We start from the raw sequence: 24,121 nt of genomic DNA, 5'->3' as shown, positions 1-24,121 counted from the left end.
ACATCTAACCAAAACATTTTTTAATATATAGCCTACAATAAAAAATATATTGTATCACTACAAAAACTGGTTTGACGATCAATATAGGATAGAATCCAGGATTTCGTAATAGTGATACAACTCTGCCAGGGATTGCGTCACAAATAATAGCATATTCTTTTGGCCCACACCCACAGGAATAATACATTTATTGAGAAATTCAGAATATGTTAAAAGTAAACCTTGAATACATTTATTTAAATGAAAAAGTCTAAAATATAAAATTCGTGTAGTGAAGAAAATAAAAAGAAATGAATGTATTAAAAAAGCAACATTAATGCGCATGAAACGCGTCATCACAGCTCGGGCTGCGGAGCCTGTCTCTACTCCTATTTATTTCTATGTTGAAAAGACTGTAAAAGAAATTCTTATATACGAACAGTGCAGCGTGATAGAGATATCTCAGTTAAGCAGATTTTTTTTTTAAATAACCAATTAAATAATACAGACAAGAAAGACAACACAGATCGTTTTGCTTTGACTGAACGCTGTCGTCACTAGAGGGCGCGATTTTGCAGCTTTTCTGTCGATTTCTATTAAAAGCGGGGTTTCACAAGGTCATTGTTTCCGAGCACACTTGAAATCTGCCTTATTTATTTTTCACTATAATTAAAGTAACAAACAATCACATTTTATATTACTGCTTTCCAATGCTCTAAACCAGATGTGAAGTCTTCTTATATAGATAGGAGAAAATTAAAAGTCTTAATAGTCCTGAATTGGTTTAAGGTCAACAACTAGAAGACACACAAGGGACGACACTCGTGAATATGAATTAGGTTAGATAGACCATAGACTGTAAACGTTGCTTAGTTACCTTCCTTAAGCGTCCACTCACGAACCATAATTAATATTCATGAGCAAGACCGCAGCATAGTAGGATTCGTACATTCACCGCATTCAAAAGGCGGGGCATTTTAGCTTTTTTTATGAAATGTATTGTGTACATTTCAGAACTTCACGGTTCAAATCCTCGTGTATCAGAGCCTGCTCCTGACATGCAAATATAAATTCGCTCAAGCAAGCAGTGCCAGCACAATGAGCATAGAAAATGTCCAATCAGGATGCAACCCCAAACAATTCTGATTGGTTAGTTTTCTTCTACGTTGCGAAAAGTAACACGTATCATGTTACACTGCAGCTCGCATCCCTGCTAGTCCAGACAATAAATATTGGATACATGCTTTGGAATAATTTAGAACATTGTATGTGAAACATTTGTATCTATTGTATTATTACATGCATAATTCTGGGGGGGGGGGGGGATAATAATAATATTGGATACATTACATACACATGAGTTTATGTAGCCTACTTTATTCTGAACTTTGTTTTCACCCCCTACCGTTCTGTATTTTTATTCTCCATGCTGTATTTATTTTTTGTTTGTTTTTATAATGTTGTATGATAATTGGCAAAAAAAAAAAAAAAAAAACATAGTTATATAGATGCATGTCGTTTTCAAGCACTGTACATCTACTGTGTGACTTTAAATGGACATTGACGCAGTCCAATCATAACAAGAACAAGAAATGGCGAGTCATAAGCTCCGCCCCCTTGGACGCCTCCTTCTGTTTCCCATCATGTACCGGCTGCATTTCTCTGGGTAGCAGCACTGACTCGCTTCACGGAGCGCCACCCATCTCCCAATCTGAAGTCCTGTCTCCGTTCACCTTTGTGTTTGGACGCGCATCCTCATCCAGCAGCAGCCCAAGCGTTTCAATAACGTTAGCCGGAACCGTGGGGTTTATAGGGCAATGATCTCACCGGAGCTTAATTTTAATTTATTTTCGAGTGACCTTTCACTTTACCTTAAAAACCAAGTTAAAGTCGAGCTATTCGGCTCTGGGGTTGGACTATCATTAGTGCTCGGATTCAGCGCCGCTTATGCCTGCTACTACCTGATCTCTGTGGCCAAGGTAAGGTGACTGTACATCGGAGTCGGTACCGTTCACATTCATTTACAAATGAATGGAGTGATCCGGATGCTCGTGCACGTGATTGGGTCATATTTGCAGCGGTGTATATTTGCAGCTGTCGACAGGGTCAGTCAGTGCACGAGAACTGCCGGCTAATGATGTCATAATGCAATGGGCTGTTACATCATAGTCCTGTCACTGTCAGAATTCTCTGCACTCAATCCGCATGAAATCCTATACGTGTGCATAGCGTATATTCATGTCATAATGCGCCTCGAAATATGTATTAAAGCTTTAATCTGTCAGGAGAACTCATGTTCACTCTCTCGCATTTTGAAACATATGTACAGGGATGAAATTGCCATAACATCCTTCCCCATTTTTGCAATAGCCAATAGGGAAATAAGTTTTGAGGCAGTCATGTTGCATATTATGTTACAATAATGCAATCCACTAGTGTTGTAATTTTCAAAAACGGTGGATGATGGACGATCTAATGTTTAGAGGAACAAAATGTCAATTGTTCAGCGAGTTCAGTTCTCTAATCAAAGCCCTTCGTGTATCTGAATTGTACACATACAAAAATATATAACGTCAAATTATTTTGCAAACTATTCAAAAACTAAGTCGCTTGGGGCTTAAAGGGATAGTTCACCCAGAAATGAACATTCTGTCATCATTTACTCACCCTCATGTTGTTCCTCACCTGAATGAATTTCCATTGTTCTGCTGAACACAAAACAAGATATTTTGAAGAACGTTGGTAACCAAACAGTTAATGGGTCCCATTGACATCCATAGTAGGGAAGAAAAAATACTATGGAAGTCAATGGCTTGATTGATTTAACATTACCAACATTCTTCAAAATATCTTCTTTTGTGTTCAGCAGAAGAAAGAAATTCATGCAGGTTTGGAACAACTTGAGGGTGAGTAAATGATGGCAGAATTTTCATTTTTCGGGGAACTATCCCTTTAAGGTGCTAAAGTGTCATGGAGTTTGATCTAAGATTTTTTGTATTATTTGGATATGTCACAACTTTATTATATTTATTTTATAATAAAACAATACAAAACATTTATAATACTTAATAAAAAATACTATTATTATATTGTTATATTTATCTTATAATATAAAATTGTAATATAAATATGATTATAACCATAATTGTTATTATACATATACTAAAAAGTAGTTTAAATTCTCCAAAGGCATCATAAATTTGATTTAAAAAAAGTAATTATTAGTTAATTAATTCTGAGATAATAAAAAAATCAATCCCTTTGCTCTTTGTTTTGCAGAAACCCATACTGATAGCTGGAGGGAAAAAGTTCCATCAGTTCCTGAGAGACCAATGCCCCGTGGTCTCGGAGACGTACTACCCCACGTTCTGGTGCTGGGAGGGTCGAGTGCAAACGCTGCTCAGACCCTTCGTGACGGCGAAGCCCTGGGTCAGCTACAGAAAGTGAGCACATTTCCCTCACAGTCACATGTATTTCATGCTGTGAATGTGGCAGGAGGACTGTTTAACTCTACAAAGCCAATAGACGTGTTCTAAGAAATGGACAATTACTGATATCAGTGGAAGTGGTTCTTAAGTGTTTCAGTGCCAGGTCCTGGTTTAGGCAGGAGATGAAGATTTGCACTGAACTTTGGTGATTCAAAATCAGTGCAGATTTCACATTTATGCTGAAGTTGCCACTGTTACTCCACTTGAAGATATTTTACATATACAAGTGCCCTTGGTAGATGATCAGAGAGCTTCTTTCTGCATTCATTTCCTTGATTGTCTGATGCAGTCAGAGAGTAGCTCTTATGTTCAGAGGACGCAGCAATATAAAAAGAGACAAAGAGAGTGTAGCAGCTTATATCAACATTCCTGTTCTGATGATTGCATGTAATAAGCATGCTTTTGTTGCACTTTATTGAAATAAAATGACCGTAGAGGGTCATATATCACCCCATTATCAAAAGATAAAAGAAATTCTATTTGATGTAAAGAAAACAATTTTTATGACCATTACAGTGCATTCAGTAAGTAAATGAATAGTACTTAAACATATTTTAATATAATGCAAACTTACATGAGACTCCACCCATACACAAAAGAAATATATTTGAAATATATTTTCAGAGTATATTTTGGAATATATGCAAATATTTGAAATTGGCCCAATAAATATATTTCACACTTAACATCATATATTTTTGTTATATTTCAGAATATATTTCAATGTATTTGGAATATATGCCACATATATTTTTGACACTTTTGGGGACCCATACAGAAAAAAATACATTGAAATATATTCTGAAATATAACAAAAATATATGATGTTAAGTGTGAAATATATTTATTGGGCCAATTTCAAATATTTGCATATATTCCAAAATATACTCTGAAAATATATTTCAAATATATTTCTTTTGTGTATGGGCAGCCATCCTAGGAGCCTTATAAAACTTATATAGTTTATAAAACATTTAGATCACATGACAACTGATTACTATTAGCTTTATCTCTGTGACCATCCTATTATATGCATCTATCTATCAGTTGTGAAATAAAAGTATCATGTCTGACTACAAATAATGTCCAAGATGGCTGCCATGTCTACCAACACAACATAAAAATTACAAGGTACACCCTTTTAAGATTTTAACATTATTTTCATGACATAACTATCATAACTTTCTCATTACTCACATTAAATGTCTTTCTAATAACTGTAATGTAAAACAAAACCTAATTCTCTTATTACACATCACATATTAACAGTAAATTATGCATAATTACATGCAACTAACCTTTAACCAAACCCTATTCCTAACCTTATAATAAGTACATGTTGTTAATTGATATTAATCAGTACTTAAACTTATAATAAAGTGTATAACCATTTCTTACTTTTATATTTTGATTTTTGGAGTGAAATATAATCCAAATATTTCTTAACAGTTTTTCTTGTGAGATTCTCCATTTTAGATTTACAGATACATTTTTTGATTGAAGCATCTGAGATTTGTTGAGCGTTGATTTCAACAAAAACTACTCAACGCTTAAACTCAGCTTGTTGGTGAAACAGTGTTTTGATGGCGGCATGTTTATTGTATGGTAGAATCTATCAGTTATTGATTCGGTTAAAAACCGTTTCAGTGCTGCAGTGTATCGCTCATTGAACCAATTAAGAGGATAAATCAGCCGCTGTGCATTTCTGCTCGGCGCTCAGAGAAGATGCATGCTCGCACAAACAATAGCGTCCAGTGTTCTGTTCGTTCGAGTCACCTGAAATGCTTTTAACGGGATTGGAATCAATAGCTAATCCGTTTCTTCCGTCTCAATATGAGGCTGGCGTGAGAGAAACGCACATGTGTTTGAGCGAGCAAATCTGCTTACGGATCCTGCTGTTTTATGGAATGATCGAGGACAGGGTGTTTTAAGTCAAGGGCATCTGAGTTTGTCCCAGCAGCTGCGCATTCCCATTAGCAAGGAGGGTGTGATGCGTGCTGGGACACACTGAATGCTCTTGTGTGTGATGTCATCTGCTGAAGCCCGCTGACACCACTGCCATGCTTCAGTGCCATGTAGTCAGGTGTGAAATTGGAGCTTCTGTTTTGGAAACAGAATGTCCTGGGAATATAGATGTAAACGGGATATAGCACCGTCAGATGCCAGCGATATTTGAGGATTCTATTCAGATTAATTGTCTACCTGGGTTTAAAGAGGCCATAATATGCCCGTTTACAAAGTCTTGATTTAGTTTTTAGGGTCTATTAGAATAGTTTTTCATGCTTGAATGTTCAAAAAACACATTATTGTTCACTTATTTTACATTGTTTCAGCACCTCTCTTTCCACTCTGTCAGTAACGCTCTGTTTAGTTCCTGTCTCAATGAAGCCCCTCCTTCCGAAAAGCGTAATGTGCTCTGATTGGTCGGCTGGATCAGTGTGTTGTGATTGGTCGACCACTTCGAGCGTGTTTGCGGAGATGACACGCCCCTTACCATGACCGTGAGTTTCAGCTTCTCAGGTGGAAACACTAACAATGGCGTCAGTTTTGCTATATCAATTCGATTGATTCGGAGTGGAAAAAAACTGCATTTCTAGGACATGGTGACAACAACACATTACTAACGCAACTCAAACAGGCCTCACCTCTTCTTTTTGCATATGCATTGGGCGGGAATTATTTAATGAGGAATACTGTGTACATTCCTGAAGGCATTTCAGCGAAACAGTGCGCATTGATATAGAGAATAACTCCCTTTGGAGTGACTGTAACTTTGCAGACCTTTTTCATGCTTAAACAGCAACATTACACACTAAAGAAAGTCGTGAATGTAAAAAATCATATTATGTCCTTTTTTATACAAGTTGTCCAGACAGTAGTTTTGACTAAAGCAAAGTAGTTGTGTTTACAGTACAGTATTTACAATAGAAGTCTATGAGGCAAGGCTTTGTTAAACGTTAAAACTCACACTTATTTTGAAGTACTTTCGAAAGTCAAGTCACTTTTATTTATAAAGTACTTTATAAAAATACAGATTGTTTCAAAGCAGCTGCACAGTAATAAAAATCACAGCTTTAATGTTGCAAAATTCGAAACAAACTCAATTTCAGCTGTAAAGCAGCTCTACATACGACAAGTCTCATTTAGGGCTGAACAATTAATAAAAAAAATGAGATGGCTTAGTGCAATTATCAAATCGCAAAGGCTGCAATTTAATGAAATAAATATACGCACTGTTTTTCAGAGTGAAGCGCGGCACTGTGTTCATTTACACGCTTGCAGCTCATAATTAAGACATAAATGAAGACAAATATTAGTATTGCAATTTTACAGATAATTGTATTTTTCTTCATTTATATTTATTACGATAGTAATATTTCCTATTTGGTTTAATTCTTTTATTTAATAAGCATCATTATAAAATAACAATAACAATATATATATATATATATATATATATATATGTATATAATCACAACATTTTTGGCCAAATTCCAATTCCAATTTTATTTTCCACAAAAATCGTGCAGCCCTAGTGCCTCAGCTCAATTTAGTTCAATGTTGGATACCATTTAATTAGAAAGTAAGATATTTAGAAAGTACGATATGAAAGATGTAAGCACTATATTTATTCTTCTCCAGACATATTAGTGAAAGTCAATTGGTTGTCATTGGGAAGCGCATTGCCAGGTTGGTCTCTCACTGTCTGACATTTTGAAAGGTGGGATTTACATGTCTATAAACAACTTTCCCACATTCGAGTGCGGGCCGTTCTTGAAGGCACTGACTGTGGACAGATTGAGTGCATTTTTAATGATCGCTCTGAAATTACATGCCAGCTTTACGTGTTTCTCTCGTCTCCGAGAAAGCTGGTTTGAGCGTAGAGCTGGCTCATCTCTGCTGTAAGACAACACGAGATGCCCTTTGACATAGATTCTCTCCGCAGTGTCTCTGAGGAATCTGGCTCTTCAGGCAGAGTCATGATAAGGCCATATAAAACAACAGATAAGGCACTATAAGAGTATATGCACTGTAAATACATTATTCATGAACAATTTAACAATTTAATTCATGAATTTAACAATATATACCTACTATATATGAAGGCTGACCTTCATAGAGCACACTTTAAAATAATTTCAATTACAAATAAGTATTTGTTTAAAATCAGTACATTTGTGTACATCTCATGCTGTCATTATATTAAAAAGTAATATAGACTACCGGTCAAAAGTTTGGGGTCGGTAAGATTTAAAAAAATGTTTTTTTAAATAATCTCTTATGCTCACCAAGGCTGCATTTATTTAATTGAAAATACAGTAAAACGTTAATATTGTTAAATATTATTAACATTTAAAACTATTATATTAAAACTACTATAACTCTATTTTAATATATTTTTAAAATGTCATTTATTCCTGTGATGGCAAAGCTGCATTTTCTGTCAGGTGCGGGTCAACAATTGTGAGGACTCAGGCGGAGAGAGCTTTGAAGAGCTTTATTTAATCCAAAAATAAATAAAACACAAATTAAACCTCCCCAATGGGCAGCGGGCAGCAGGACTGGAGCAAGGCTTCCACACGAGGAACATATGTGACATCTGACACAGGACAAAAGGAGAATAAGTGTACGTTTACACGACAACGATATGCTTAAAACGGAGAAGTTTTTCCTTTGAGTTTTCCGCGTGCAGACGACACCTTTGTCAAAACGATCCCCATTCACACGGAACCACGAAAACGACTAAAAACTCTATATTCTGCTGCCAGGCAATTAGATGGCGATGAAACACTATAGACTGAACATGTAATAGATTTGCGTTTTTTGTTGATTTGTTCTGCTTGACTGAGACTGTTTTCATGCACCCAAAACGCCATTGTCGTGTAAATGAACGGCCAAAACGCATAAAAAGTTTTACGTTTTTAATTGAAAAATTGTTGTAACGAGGGAGTGCAGGTGGGGCAAATGAACCAATAATCAAGTAACAAGAGGGCGGGGCCAAGACTAAAGTCTGGCAGAGGAGCACATGACACACAGAAACAAACAAAAAGCCTTGTGCAAAATGCACATGGAAAAAATAAACATGACAGAAGCCATGTGCTCTCTCTCACACACACACACACACACACACACACACACACACACACACACACACACACACAAGGCAAGACTGACACACATGGCAAACAAACACGACAAAATCCATGTGCTCACACAAACCCACAGGACAGAAGAGCACATGGCAGACAAACATGCCCATACACCATGTGCCCAAACAGGACACAAGACAAACAGAAGTGCACGGAGAATGGATGTCAGGAACCTGACACCAAAACTGAACCAAGCCTAAGTGTCAGGATCCATACACCATGCCCCGAACATGCAAGGCACAGACATAAGAGCGCACGGCCCAGAGGACAACCCCAAAGCCGTACGCTCACACAAACACGAGACAAACACATGAGTGTCAGGATCCTGTCACCAAACTAAGAACAAGACCAATCAATGTGACAGGACCTAGACATTTACAGCATCATTACTCCAGTCTTCAGTGTCACATGATCCTTCAGAAATCATTCTAATATTCTGATTTGCTGCTCAAGAAACATTTATTATTAACAGTTGTACTGCTTAATATTTTTTTGTGTTCAAATGCACTTTGTTTGAAATAGAAATATTTTGTGACATTACAAATGTTTCATTACAAAAAATGACTTTATCCAAAGCCACTTACAAATGCTGCAACACGTAAGCAATGTATCATAAAGGTTCCAGCAATAGACCCATTATATATGGAAAATATATATTAGGAATTGACCAATGTGGATTTTTCAATAACTGATGCTCATGCTGATAACAACATGAGCCATTGAATATTAGCCAAGCGCTAATGTAGCCTCTACAGGCAAGGAGGCAAACTAGCGTCCAGCATGGAAAGTGATGTCAGCTCATAGCACAGGTGGGATGTGGCTAGTGCCAGACTGAAGACTGACTTTGGCTTTAGACCTGATAAATACAGTGACCATATCAAACTCCGGTCACCAATTCAATTCCAAATATCTAACAATTATGTAGTACATATTCATAATTGTGTAAAATATGATATTTTATGTTTTATGTACAACCGTTTCAGAAATTCACATTGCTCAGATTGTACCACATTGCCTAATATATTGGAAATTGATGATTTACAGCAGTTTTTTTTTTATTATTATTTATGAATTTATATTTACTGATATACTTTACTATACAAAAACCAAATATATTATGCTCTCAAACAGCAGTGAACAGATTAGTTTGATTTTTTTTTTTTTTTTTTATCTCAAGATCAGGATCTCCATCGTATATGTTCAAAACCCAGATACATTTTACATGTTTCAGCAATTAAAATTTGTTTGCATTATGAAAGCACAAACTGTTTTAAAGGCATTTGACAAGAACAATAGCACATTATTTTGTATCCAAACCAGTTTCATTCATTCTGCACATTTTTAAGAGTGGCTTAAGGGGCCGCTGTGGTGTGATATGGATTGCCAGACTACCACTGTACAACCGTGGTACTTTATTATGGTACATTTGTTAGTTTTGTCACAGTTTCTTTCTTTGTACTGTTTATCAGGACTTAAGCTAGTATTAACACACAACTCCACAGTTTCACTGAATGTTCCTCTGGCAAAATTAAGCTCCTTCTTTCTGTTCTATGTCCGGCAGTGAGCTCGTTAGAGCACCAGATGGAGGCCAGATCTCTCTGGATTGGTTTGACAATGATGACAGCGCGTCCCACCCGGACCAGTCCACGCGACCCACTGTGCTGCTGCTCCCGGGACTGACGGGCACAAGCCGCGAATCCTACATTCTACATATGGTACAGCAGAGCCGGGATATGGGATACAGGTGAGCAGCCTAGTTCACAGCCTTTCATTTAAGGCCTGTTCACTCCAAGGACAATTACTATAACGGGTCCACACCACAACTATAACGATAACGGCAATCGCAATTTTTTCCATCTGATGAACAATGAAAGCAATGACAGCCAATCAGAATCCATCCTGGTAAACACCTTCGAACTACCATTGGTCCGTGGTGATTATGTAATAGGTAGGTGTGGCTCTGAGGCTCCGCCTTCTTTGACATGGAAGTATTCTCCGATTCATTTCTTCTGTTCAGTCCCTCAAGGTCGGACGTCCGCGAGTAAAAACAAGTAAAAACCGCTATATAGTAGAAAATTAAGTTGTAATTCTAATTGAAAGAGACCCTAACAGTCTTTTTCCATGTTTGATGTTTGACGTCAGGATGTTCACTAACAGTATACCGCTCGTCACGTATTTCGAACTTCTTTTTACCCCAAAGTGAAGAACAAATAAAAACTTCGCCGTGAGTATATCGTGGCCTTAAAGGGTTAGTTCACCCAAAAATGAAAATTCTGTCAGTAATTACTCACCCTCATGTTGTTCCAACCCCGTAAGACCGTCGTTCATCTTCGGAACACAAATTAAGATATTTTTGATTAAATCTGAGAGCTGGCTCACTCCTCCATAGGCTTCTAAGACACTATAACTTGCTGGCCCAGATAATGTATTAAAGACATCGTTAATATAGTCCAAGTGACTCCAGTGGCTCAATCTTAAGTTTATAAAGCGACGAGAATATTTTTTGTGCGCAAAAACAAACAAAAATAATGACTTTATTCCACTTTTCATTTCCTTCTCTCTGGGCCTCGAGTCTTTTCACCAGTGTTGGGAAAGTTCACTTTCTACATGAGCTAGTTCAAAGTTCAGTTCACAAATTTTAAAATGAACTAGTTCAGTTCATAGTTCATATACTCAAAATTTTGAACTAAGTTCACAGTTCCAAAAATGAACTAGTTCATAGTTCTTTTTTTCCATGTTGCTGCGAGATATTATTTTTCAAAATGATTACCACAGCCCATATCTAACCACAGACAATTATTTTATCAGTTTTAACACTGAAGATATGCGTCAGATTTTTTCCCATCTTCACCGACCTTATCATAAAACTCGTTTAAATGATCATACGACGCCTCCTTGCTGCTTTTTGTTTTGATTTGTAACGTAAGTGATGAGTCGTTCATGAAAGACTCGAGGTGAAGTAATTATTTATGTTCCCTGTAAACGATTTTTGACTGCATTATAATGATTTCTTAATTCAGAATATGATCAAGATTGCGTAGGTGGATGTGTTCGGGGAATTTGCCAGTTAATAGTAACATTTAAAGCCCCTTAAATGACTCGAAAAAAGATTTGTTCATTTTGATGAACGAGATCGAACAAGAGGTCGAACACGGGTGGCTGGTGTTGCCAGATTGGGTGTTTTTTACACTACATATTAAGGGCGGTTTACGGTGGGTTTTAGGTGGGTTTTCGCCTGGAAGGCTTTATAGAAATCTGGCATCCTACTGAACGAAGTTAAACTGAGAGAGCTCGTTCAGACACCAGAATGAACGAGTTCACAGTAACGTTCATCAGGCAGTAATGCGGTACGTTCAGTTCACGTTCGCCCAAAATATGAACGAGTTCATGAACTATCGTTCAATGAACGCGTTCAGGCACAACACTGCTTTTCACGTAGTGTTTAAGCGTAGCGCGTCTGTGTTGCACGTCACCACGTATCACACACATGACCAGCGTCGCTCAATAGTGAGCCTACGAACAACATGAGGGTGAGTAATTACTGACAGAATTTTCATTTTTGGGTGAACACCTTTAAGGTGTTTACAATCAAAATGAGGCAAAATGGCCAGTGGGTAAACATCTAGCAGTGTCGATCAGTTTATGCTTAAAGGTGCTGTCTGCAAGAATGACAGCTAGTGGTCGAAATAGGTACTTCAGTCCAAATTCAAAATATCGGAGATCGTTGTTTCCCCCGCCCCCTCCTCCTCAGACTCAATGCTGGTGGTTGCCAGTTTTAGGACACGCAACAGGAATGAGCGCAATTGACAATGAAAGCCGAGGAGACTTACCTAAGTTGATGAGTTGATTTATCCGCGTTTTAATATGCTCTCGTTCATAGAGATTTTTAGATGGATACCAAGGCTTTTTAGGTTGGGTAGAATCTGCAATCTCTGACCCAGTTTGTTTGTTGGCTGCAGTACGCTGTGTTTCCTGCCAACTGGCATCCCGGGATGTCGAAATACTATTAGGTGAACTGGCAGTTGGCGAGATAACACAGACCAAAACAAAAACAGACATTCCAACACGGAAAGCACATTTCAAAGTAAAATAACTTGCTGTAGAAGTGTTTTTCAGAGAAACGAGTATGTGAACTCAGCATGTTTCCAAAATATCTGCAAACATATTATGGTATTTTTATGCTTAAGTAGAGTGAAAAAGCTACATAAAGCACCTTTAAGCTGTTTATGACCATTAAAGGAAAGCGGTATAATGCGTTTACATGACCACAAGGCGTATTACATTTATGTATTTGGCAGATGACAAACAAACTGGGTCAGTTTGCATATTAAGCATAACCAGTTTAACAAGTTTATGATTAGGGGCCGTTGACATTCCACAAGAACATGTTTTTACATTATTTTCCATTGTTATTCAATGCAAACACATGCTAGACATTCTTCTTTTGCAGTTTCACTCGCGTCTTTTGTTGCGTCTCTCGCACATGATGACGCATTCTAAAAATATGGCGCTCAAGTTAAAAGAAGATCAACTCTAAAAAACAGACCTTGCATTTTTCTTCTTCATTCCACTTACCTGAGTCTCGCATTTTTAACAGCAAAAATGTGTTTTGCCTGAACTGACCCTTATGGTGTTTTTGCATCCTTTTTCATACATTTTTGTGAATTTTAAATTCTTTAAAGCACATTAATATAGAATTTAACTGATGTGCGGTCACAGGTGTGCTTATATTGGCGGCTATTTTACAGCAGCTTACCTGAGTAATCCCATCAGAATTTGCCATTTTTGTTAACACACAATTGCATTCTCCTTCACATTGAACTTGAATTCTTACTGCACCTGTAGTGCGCTTCAAAAGCAACATCATTTCCATTTGCTGTGCACATTTTGTACAGTAAGATTCAATTCGATGCTTTTGTAAGCTTTACGGCACACCTGTGCTAGAACACGTGTAGCTGCGATGTAGATCATTGCATTATGCATGCTTTGCAATACCCCTGTAACATCTTTGTTACCTCTACTTCTGAAGTTGCCACTCTATGTAGACAGAGAGCGAGTGTGTTGACAAAGAGCTGAGCTCTGTATTAAACCATTCAGGGATGCAGAGGCAGGCACTTTCTTTCTTTTGGGCATCTGTCTGGAGAGGCGTGAGGTCGTGGGGGCTACAGCAGCTCACTCAGCATCTTTCTTTGGCCTGTGTTCTCTGCTTAATGAACTGCAGCTTTGTCCATTTTTGCAGCTTAGCTTAATCAACGTTCCATGCCGCAGCAAAAAAGGCCCACCGTCCGCTAAAGGTATACTAAGATGTTAGCAGTGACGTATGATAGTAGATGGAAACTAGTTTTGCAGCAGAACATCTTTCCATTTTAACCTCTTGAAATTTCAAGAAGTTATTTGTGCGCTGACTGATGGATGCTGGGTTTAATGAATAGATATCACCATACTTCCTCAGTTGATTGATTACAAGAATTGCAACTATTTTTGTATTACATTTTTTCTGAAATGTTATATTTAAATATGCAATTTCGGCATTATCTAATTACAGTTTTTCTCAATCGATTTGATACATTTCTCCAAACTCAGGTCACTGTTCTCAAAACGGTTAACACAGTGATCTGAACACTTTGTAATTGTCCTAAACAGATTTGTCCTTCATTTCCTTCGTGTCTTCAAGTCACATTCATTTGTGCACCAAACAAAACAAACACAACAAAACTCTGTTTAAAGGGGTCCTATTATGCCCTTTTATGAAGTCTTGATTTAGTTTTTCAGGGTGTACTAGAATATGCTTTCATGCTTGATTGTTTAAAAAACACATTATTTTTCACATACTTTACATTATTACAGCTCCTCTCTCCCAGTCTGTCCCGAACGCATTGTTTAGTTCCGGTTTCGATGAAGCCCCTCCTTCCGAAATACGAAATGTGCTGTGATTGGTTAGCCGGACCAGTGTGTTGTGATTGGCAGCGCTTAGCATGTGTTCGGGAAATATCCCGCCCCTCAATAACTGCGAGTTCTGCTCTAGAGTAAATATAAAGGATGGCGGCGATTTCAAACTCGATTCAGACCCTGACAATGTTAACAAACAAGAAGAGCATCCAGAACGGATTTCATGCACAGACTTTGTAAGCACTGATTTCACAGGACGTTTCAGAGTGGTATGTTTTTCTTGTACATTATAGGTATGAAGTTATCCTCCATTTAATCCTGATATTTGTCGGAAAACATCTCGGGTTACTTGACATAAACTTAGTTCCCTGAGAGGAGGGAACGAGACACTGCGTGATAGCTCATGCTTTGGGGAAAACTCATTTTCTCAGAAATCCTGAAGCCTGATTGAATTGCATTGCAATATTTCATAATATTGCATTGCAATAGCCAATGGCGCTTGAGCGCTCACGTAGCAAGTCCGCTCCGCAGGTCAGCCTGCCCAGATCGAGAGGAATGTCTGATCCGCCCAGAGAAGGAGGCGCCGTGCCATCGTTTGCAGGGCACTCGAACGCATTCCCTCCTGGCGATTGATGTACGCCACCACCACTGTATTGTCCGTCCGAATGAGAACATGATGGTCTCTTACAAACAGCAAAAACTCCTGTAGAGCTAGGTGAACCGCCTTCAAACAAGAAGTTTATGTGCCAGCACGCCTGGGAGCTCATCCACGTACCAAATTCCGGTCTGCCATCGCAGAAGGCTCCCCAGCCGGTCAGTGATGCATCCGTGGTGACTACCTTTTGTCTAAACCACTCTGCCCATACCGATTCCCTGCATACAAGCTCCTCTCGAGCCAGGGTGTCAGCGCATCGAGACAAGCGCGCATTACCAGCCATCCACGCTCTTCGTGGGACACAGCCCTTTAACCAAAGCTGCAGTGGCCCCACATGCATCAGACCCAGGCGGCAAACAGAGGCTGCGGATACGTCCAGAGAAACTGGAGGCGTGCTCGTGTCCTCCGTAGGGGCCTCAGACCAGGAACCTGGGATCTGAGCAACAGTCTTATCCTTCTAACGCCGCCTCAGCATCCCCAGACATAGCACGCAGCGGCTGTGTGAGTCCGGGAACTCGATGGGTCCGTCGCACATGCAGCATCCTCGAATTGACATATCCTTGCCGGATTGTAGGAGGGGGTCGCTTCTCGTGTCTTCCGCTCTTCTTGCAGGTCTATGGCGAAGTAGGCTTCCAAGTACGTGTAGTGAAGGAGAAATATTTTGAGATTTCACAGCGCTGGGCGGTGCTTATATAACGGTTGAGCTAGCCCACTGCGCAAGCGCTCAAGCACCATTGGCTATTGTAATGCACAATTCAATAGCGCCATTCAATTTCCACAAAGCGTGAGCTTTCACGCATTGTTTAGAGACCGACTCGAAAGGGAACTATGGTTATACAAACAGTAATCGATTACAAAAACATGGTTCATTTTCCTAAGGGGGCGGTGAACAGCCTTACAAAAGCGAGAGCTTACAAAAGCTATAGTAAACCACACTATATCAACGCTAATGTTGGCTAGCAGGCGAGCGTAGCAACAACATAAAACTTATAATTAGAACTGTTAATAGAAAACACAACTACAAATAATAAGACACACTTACAAGTTTTCATCCACAAACAACAGATTGTCCCGACAAAGTGGAAACTGCTCCATTTCAGGAAGCTTTTGTGTGTAGCCTGCAGTGCATCGTGATTCTGTAAGCTGTTCTTTGTAAAATGTGCAGCGCACAGATAAACATCAGGATTCTAATGTTCAGGAACCTTGTTTAAAATCAATTTTGACCCATTCATCAGCCTTAGGAAGGTCAAACAAATGAGTTTCGACAGTCTCATCCAGGCCTCGTCCGCTTTTCTGCGTATTCCGTGGGCGGGAATTATTTAAATGAGGAACATTAGGACTTCATAAAGCCCGGAAAAATTGTGTTGTATATTCAAAACGAGCCATTCAGCACTGGTGCAAGGGTGGTTTGAGCATCACATCCTCACATTTCAGGGTAGTGTTCCTTCCAGCATATTCTCCTCCTGGAGATTGAAAGTATATAATCGCAACCCTTACAACCAAGTAAGTCTTCTTCAAGCGATGGAAGAGGCCTGTGGAGAAGTTTAGTCGCTAAAACTCATCGTTACACAACAGAACTCGTCATTAAAGAACTTTAAGCAACACGATTAAAGAACACAAAAAACATGTATTTTCATTCATGTATTTGTGTATACAGCTGAATTTATAAAATCAACAGAGAACACACTTGTAGTTTTGATGTTAGTATGTGTTTTTGATAAATGCATTAATAAAATGCAATGCTTCATTATGCAGTGAATACTGAACTGTTTTGCCAACATAAGAGTGTGTTTAATTTGCTGTGTTGATTGCTTTGAGAGCAACTACGTTCATTTGGAGAAATGTCTCAGATTGATTGAGAAAAACTGTAAATATGCACTAATTTGCATACATTTCCAGAACAGAAATCTGAAACCTGGATTAAGCCAGGTTAGAAATTTTGGTTTCATTTTGTTGACACATTAGAGTTAAAGGTTTTTACTAAGGATTTTTTTCATTTATGTTTTTATCATTTAAAAAACTGAAAATACTGTCAGACACCGGCCTTTAAAGATATGTATTGTAATTGAAGTCAACATACACAAATAATAAAATGCAATAAAAGCAACTCTTAAAAAAGTGTATTTTGGATGTTTTCTTTCCATTAGTTTGAAACAACAGCCAAATAACAACAAAAGCAAAATAGCACAAAGTAGATAGATCTTTAGATAGATCTTTAGTATAATTAATATAGTATTATTGTATTTATCAGTATTTTGAATGACCTTTTACTTTTATATTTTACATTTTCCTTTTAATTAATTGGCTTAAAATTGACTAAGTTTGTTATGTGTTTTTTTCCATTTTCCCCCTAATGTTTCTATTTAGCTTTTATTTTTATTTCAGTTTAGGACTGTAACAGACATGTTCTGTTCTGTTTCGTTGTCCTGTGTTTCTCGTCAAACATGACGGGACTCTTTTCATGAATCGTTACTTGTGTATTTCAGATGTGTGGTGTTCAATAACAGAGGTGTATCGGGTGAAAAGTTATTGGTAAGAATAATATTTTTTATCTTGCCTTGTTCAATATATCCCAACACTTACGTAATGTTAAGCTTTGGCACAGGTTACACACATTGCTGTCACCATATTTGCAAATATATGAAGTATGAGTCATTTAAATTAAAGTTATATGTGTTGTGCAATCACATCCCGTAAACTAGACCCCTGATAAAATCGTTCCTTTCCTTTGACTCATGTACCTCGTTGAAATTCAGATGATAATGTTTTTCCGTGTGTGTTTGCAATTAAATGAGGCTTAAAATCCTTGAAACGTGTTGGGAATGTGTTCATAAAAACCTTTGCAGATGGACGTTGTCCCATGGAAATAATATTGAAGGACAACCTACAAATATTTTTTTTTTTATTATTTAGAAAAAATAATGGTTTAAAAAATACACAATTTTACTTAAGGTGCAATAAAAGTGTTTTTGTATTCAATTAAAATATGACTATCAACACATCACAAACACAATCTGTAAATCTCATTAATATGCTTTAATAATACTTCAAATTTCACCATACCTTATATTATCTTAATGAAAATTGATTTGTCATTGAGTGCACTCAATACAAAATGAGTTATTTGGCATAAAATAAACCAAACATATTATGTATTTTATGCTATAGTATAGCATATTCTGTTTTTATTTAGTTTAAATAAAATATCAAACTGTTTTCTGAAATTTCAGCAGATGCTTTTCAATTACAATAATATGTTATTAAAATTGGAAAAAAGAATTATGAGTATATATATTTTAATATATTGAGATCATGTTCATGCTTTATATTACCCACATTAATGCATTGAGGTTGTAAGATTCCATAAGCATAAATATAGATTATATGAGCTTTGGTGTTTGTGTGTGTCTATGGTTAAAGATATACGCTCTCTATTATGGGTCTTATAACTTTTGTCCACTGTACTCTAGACGCCTAGGACTTATTGTGCAGCCAACACAGAGGATCTGGAGATGGTCATTGAGCATGTCCAGCGGACCATTGACAAAGCTCCACTCATGGCGGCTGGGGTTTCTATGGGCGGGTGAGTTTAACACACAGACACACACACATACTCTCTCTCTGGGGTGTATCCTGCCCTTATAATGGGAATTGATCACAGCTACTATGATCACGCACACCAGGACACTTTAGCTCTATTTTTCCACTGATACAAACTGTATAGCGCCTGTAATTAAATAGAAAGTTAGCATGCAGTTGCCTATGTGAAATACAGTACCGTTTACAAGTTTGGGGTCTCTTATGCTGACCACGACTGCATTTATTTGATCAAACATACAGTAAAAACAGTAATATTTTGAAACATTATTTATTCCTGTATATATAACTGTAAAATATTCCTTTTTGATACATTTTAAAATGTAATTTATTCCTATGATGGCAAAGCTGAATTTTCAGCATCATTACGCCAGTCTTCTGTGTATTCAATGCCCTCAGTTTCCTTAGTTCAGTGTGAAGTATTTTCTTTGTGTTGGAATGCAAAACGGTTGCGTTTATACTCCCCTGTTGTATCTTGTTTGTCGATTTTTCGTTTTCGTTTTGTTAAATAAAGTAAAACTGCTGCAATTAAGGTAAGTTACATGACAACAATGTACTAAAAAGGGTTTTCCTTTGCTATTTTTGCTTACAGATGACAACATTGTCAAAATGACCCCGGAAACGACTAAAAACGCTGTATTATTCACGGCAGGCCAGTAGTTGGCGATGTCACTTTCTAAAGAAAAACGATGCGCTTTATAGACTGAACGCATAATGCACATGTGCATAAAGTCACTGTTTTCACAAATTTGCGTTTTTGTTGTTAAAATGAACGGTCGAAATGCATAAAACGTTTTCCGTTTCGAGCCGAAGATGGTGTTGTGTAAACGGCGCCTTAGATTCTGCCTCGCCTGCCTCACCACACGACTACAATGTACTACAAACGGAAAAGTTTTTCCTTTAACAGACGGCAACATTGTCAAAAGGATCCCAGTTCACACTGATCTGTGAAAATGACTAAAAACGCTGTATTCTGCTGTCAGGCCAGTAGTTGGCGATGTCACTTTGTAAAGGAACACTACGCGCCTACAGACTGAACACGTAATACGCATGCGCACGACGTCACCGTTTTCACACATTCGTGTTGTTGTAGTTTACACTGAGACAATAACGGTATCGGTTTCAGACACTAGCATTTTTAAACTCAAAAGTTTGCGTTTTTAGGCCTCGAAAACGCAATTGTCCTGTAAATGAACGATCAAAGCGCATTAAAAAACGTTGTTGTGTGAACCATGCAGATTTGGTTCTCAAGAAACATTTCCTATTATTAGCAATGTTAAAAACAGCTGTGCTGCTTAATATTTTTGTGCAAAACATGGTATACTCACAATAAATTACATTTTCCCTATTTTTCTTATGTAATGTTTGTTTGTTTTTTTAGTTTTTTTGAGCATTATTTCTATATCCCTGAACTATTAAACCATTTTTTTTTTAGACAGACAGAACTAATGTTGTTCAATAATGTCATGCAAATATGCAAAAAGGAAAACAACAACATACACAACTGAAATATTGCTGTTTCAATAATAAGCATTATATAATAATATAAATTCCTAACTTATATTATAAAGTGTTCCCGCTTCATGATTTGTTCATGTATTTATTTCCCCCGTCATGTGATGCAGATGAAATTTCAGCTCCCAGACTCCTCCACAGCTTCATATTACCCTAGACTTCTAAGTAAAAGTTGAGTCAGCAGTATACTGCTCTAATCCTCTCCGTCTTACAGAAAGAAAAAGGTCAGCTTCACACAGCTTATGCCCAAAAATGTAGCAGCTGTATATATATGTGTGTGCGTGTGTGTGTCTGGGGGGTCACAGTAATTTTGCCAAGTAAGATATTTTGTTGTTCCTGGAACAACATTCCTGTCATTATATATAGTCATAACCATATCCCTACCTTTAAACCTAACCCTACCCATATCTTACCCATAAAATCAGGAGGAAATGTGAATAACACTGATGTAGAAGCACATAACCCTGGTTATAAACTGAAAACTTTCCTCTCAAATCTGATTGGTTGATTGGAATGTTGTTTAAGGATCTACAAAGATGTTGATCCAGGAACATGTTGTACTTGGTGAAATCACGTTCACCGTGTGAGTGCGGGGGTGTGTGTGTGTGGGGGGGAGTGTTTAGTGGTGGTGCTGGTAAACCCAACGCTGTGGGGAAAAAATAACAAAATGTGGACCCCATGAGGAAAACAGCTTATAAATCATACTAAATTATGTTTATTGATAATGTAAAAATGCAGAAAGTTTTCTGTTTAGGGGATGGAATATAGTTTCTACAGAAAAAAAAATCATGATGTGAATGGAATGACCCCATACAACATGAAACACAACATGTCTGTGTGTGTGTGTGTGTCTGCGCGCGTTCCTGGATACGTTATGACTCATGATTGCATGAGCATGTTTTAGCTACTGTGCTGTTATCATGTCTCTGAAATCTCATATCTTGACACCCAACAGGATGATGCTGGCGAACTACGTGGGTCGTAAAGGCTCTGATGTGCGTCTGAAGGGTGTGGTGGTTTTTTCGGCAGGCTGGGATGTGTTCGAGTGCTCGGCTTCACTTGAGAAGCCCCTGGACCGCTTCCTCTTCAACTCCTACCTTACCAGCTGCCTGCAGGCATCCGTGGACCGGTCAGTGGGGTCAGAGGGGGATAAGCCCGGCTTAATTTAACGTAGTCTAGTGTGTGTGTGTGTGTGTGTGTGTGTGTGTGTGTGTGGTGCCGTCGCAGAGGACGTTGTCCCCGACTGCCCCCCTTTTTAGTTCTGATCTCTTTTTGAATGCTACCAAATGTGCCAAATAAGATTAAACTGATATTTGTGACGTATTTTGCTGAAGTACACAGAGTTTCAGAACAGGACTTAGGAATGAAATGAACACTTTGCACATATGAGGCTTATTCTACTTTAATTAACTCTTAATCAGCTTATCAGCAAAACAAAAAAGTGCCATGGTGCTACCATGGTACAGTGATGGCGTTTGATACTACTGAATTGCTATGAGCGGAAAAGTAGAATTGTTGCGTTTTGCTCATCATACCCTATCTCTTCATACAATCAGAGGGGGGGGAAAACACTTTGAAACAGTGACATTAAGGGATAGTTCACCCAAAAAATTCTGTCATCATTTACTCACCCTCAAGTTTTTCCAAACCTGTATGAGTTTCTTTCTGCTGTTGAACGCAAAAGAAGATATTTTGAAGAATGTTGGTAACCAGACAGTTGATGGGCGCCATTGACATCCATAGTAGGAAAAAAAAATACTGTAAAAGTCAATGGCTACTGTGAACTATCCATTTAATTGGTTTCACTACAGGTAAGTGACAATACATCTATGGATAAAGAGCCTATTTTTTTTGCTGCCGTCTTGATTGGTGGAACAGGGATGTTATGGCCCAAGGCCTTTGGTAATTGACAGTTGGCTACTCTGCCTATAGGTAGAGCCAGCCCTGGCTATGACTGAAATAGAATATCATACTACTCATACTATTTCTGTAGTATTCAGTATACTGTGCATAATATGCAAATTTCCTCTATGCATATAACCAAATTACCCTCTACATTTGCAACAAAGCACACTGCGCTGGGTACACTATCCCACAATGCAATGCGCTCGACTCGACCTGCCATTTGCAGTATTACGGATCAACCAGAATTAATATCAACCACAAATTTGACATCTCTCTTCCTTTATTTTTCATTTAATCAGCCACACATTTCTACATAAATTCAATTAAAATGCAAAATAACTTTTGTAAGGGATGACACCTGAACTCCACTTGCAGAATTAATCTTGCGATGTGATGACAACAATACAGCATACAATTTTTTTGAAACGTTTGTTGCTGCATAGTACGAATGGTTTGACACGGTTTTGGAATTTTTTGGAATTTTTAAGAATACGTATGCAGTACACAGTGTTTTTTTCATGTTTTATTTGAATAATATCTTTAAGTTGTGATGAAATGTAAGTAACAGCAGATGTTTTTGTGTGTGTGTGTGTGTGTGTGCGTGTGTGTGTGTGTGTGTGTGTGTGTGTGTGTGTGTGTGTGTTATGATGTACAACATTTTGAGATGTGGGAGTTGCACTAAAAAATAAGGCATATCTAAATGAGAGCCGGTGTAAGAAAAGTGAGGCATTTAAGCAGACTAAATGTTTAGAGAATAAAAGTTTTAATTATAAAATGAGAGTTATGAATACTTCTTGTTATATGGAGATTATCCTAAAACTAATTGTGACATTTTCCTCTCTTCTTTTTTTGCAGTCACAGAACCATTCTTGAAAAAAAATATGATATCGACCATGTGATGAAGGCGAGTCGTTCATTCTGATCTTACACAATGTTGTTTCACGTTTATGTTACATATTGTTAATGTAATAGTATTATTCCTTGCTCGATCTGTGGTTCACTTCAATCATGCATTTCACAGGCTAAAACAATCCGAGAGTTCGATGAACGTTTCACATCCATCATGTTCGGTTATCCGTCCAATGAAGACTACTATCGAGACGCTAGTCCAATTCACAACATCAAGTCTGTGCAGGTGCCAATGCTGTGCCTCAACGCAGCTGACGACGTCTTTTCCCCCAATCACGGTGAGTCCACCAGATTTATTAGGGTTGCTTGAGAGATTTTAGCCCGTTATAAAGTGTGTGTGTATTTTTAAGAAAGTCTGCATGGTTGTGACATTTAAGTTTGGGGTTGAAGTGAACAAATCAGCCAGTTGAAAAGGTCATAACTTTATCCCATCCGTGTTCTTCTTCAGCCATTCCAGTAGATGCCGTGAAGCAGAACCCCAATGTGGCCCTCCTCATCACATGTCACGGCGGCCATATTGGCTTCCTTGAGGGTCTGTGGCCACGGCAGAGCACTTACATGGACCGAGTTTTTCAGCAGTTCACCAAGGCCGTGTTTGAGAACGGCAGCGGCCTAAATGATCTCCACTGACCCTCCCTTTCCATTACCTCAGTCTACAGCCATTAGCAAAAAAAAAAAAAACAACAGTATACATTTCCAAAATGTAGGGCACAGGTTCACTTTAAGGCCAGGGTTGTTTTTTCAGTCAGTTAATTTATTTATTTCGTTATTGTAGTATTTTAAAGACCATCTCTTTTATTTGCATTCATGGAACAGACCTTGCACATGTTCCATCCGTCCATCCATTGGTGCACTTATTTGTTTCTTAATTGCATTCATATGTGACTTGCATGTCTGTGTATGAGTCTTAATTATGTATTTTTAAATCTCTGAATCACTCATTAGGTGATATTACTCGACATTAATCCACATGCGGGTGAGAGTGTCCAAAAAACATGATTAATAGCCTATTGAAACTTACTGGGACAATGTCA

At 38.0% G+C, this 24,121-nt stretch overlaps 1 protein-coding gene across 1 annotated transcript; it reads left to right on the top strand.

The window, feature by feature from the left end:
- The first annotated feature begins 1,624 nt into the window (after positions 1–1,624).
- Positions 1,625–23,771, top strand: abhd3 (abhydrolase domain containing 3, phospholipase). The gene is made up of 9 exons (XM_084410532.1): positions 1,625–1,958; positions 3,259–3,422; positions 10,179–10,361; positions 17,648–17,693; positions 18,632–18,744; positions 21,229–21,402; positions 23,034–23,082; positions 23,200–23,365; positions 23,536–23,771. Exons 1-9 carry the CDS (start codon positions 1,797–1,799, stop codon positions 23,715–23,717), a joined length of 1,239 nt encoding a protein of 412 aa, XP_084266658.1. The 5' UTR covers positions 1,625–1,796; the 3' UTR covers positions 23,718–23,771.
- The last annotated feature ends 350 nt before the right edge of the window (positions 23,772–24,121 follow it).

Source organism: Rutilus rutilus (genome assembly GCF_951802725.1).
Source record: "Rutilus rutilus genome assembly, chromosome: 6".
NCBI classification, from domain to species: Eukaryota; Metazoa; Chordata; class Actinopteri; order Cypriniformes; family Leuciscidae; genus Rutilus; species Rutilus rutilus.
The sequence above is the reverse complement of the archived record's forward strand: the minus strand, read 5'-3'. Positions and strand labels throughout refer to the sequence as shown.

What these genes read in the sequence shown, in the direction of transcription:
- abhd3 (XM_084410532.1), top strand. Translation starts at nt 1,797, where the DNA reads ATGATCTCACCGGAGCTTAATTTTAATTTATTTTCGAGTGACCTTTCA. An exon ending in CCCTGGGTCAGCTACAGAAA is followed by an intron (nt 3,423 to 10,178) that starts GTGAGCACATTT and finishes TATGTCCGGCAG; the next exon opens with TGAGCTCGTTAGAGCACCAG. An exon ending in CTGCAGGCATCCGTGGACCG is followed by an intron (nt 21,403 to 23,033) that starts GTCAGTGGGGTC and finishes CTTTTTTTGCAG; the next exon opens with TCACAGAACCATTCTTGAAA.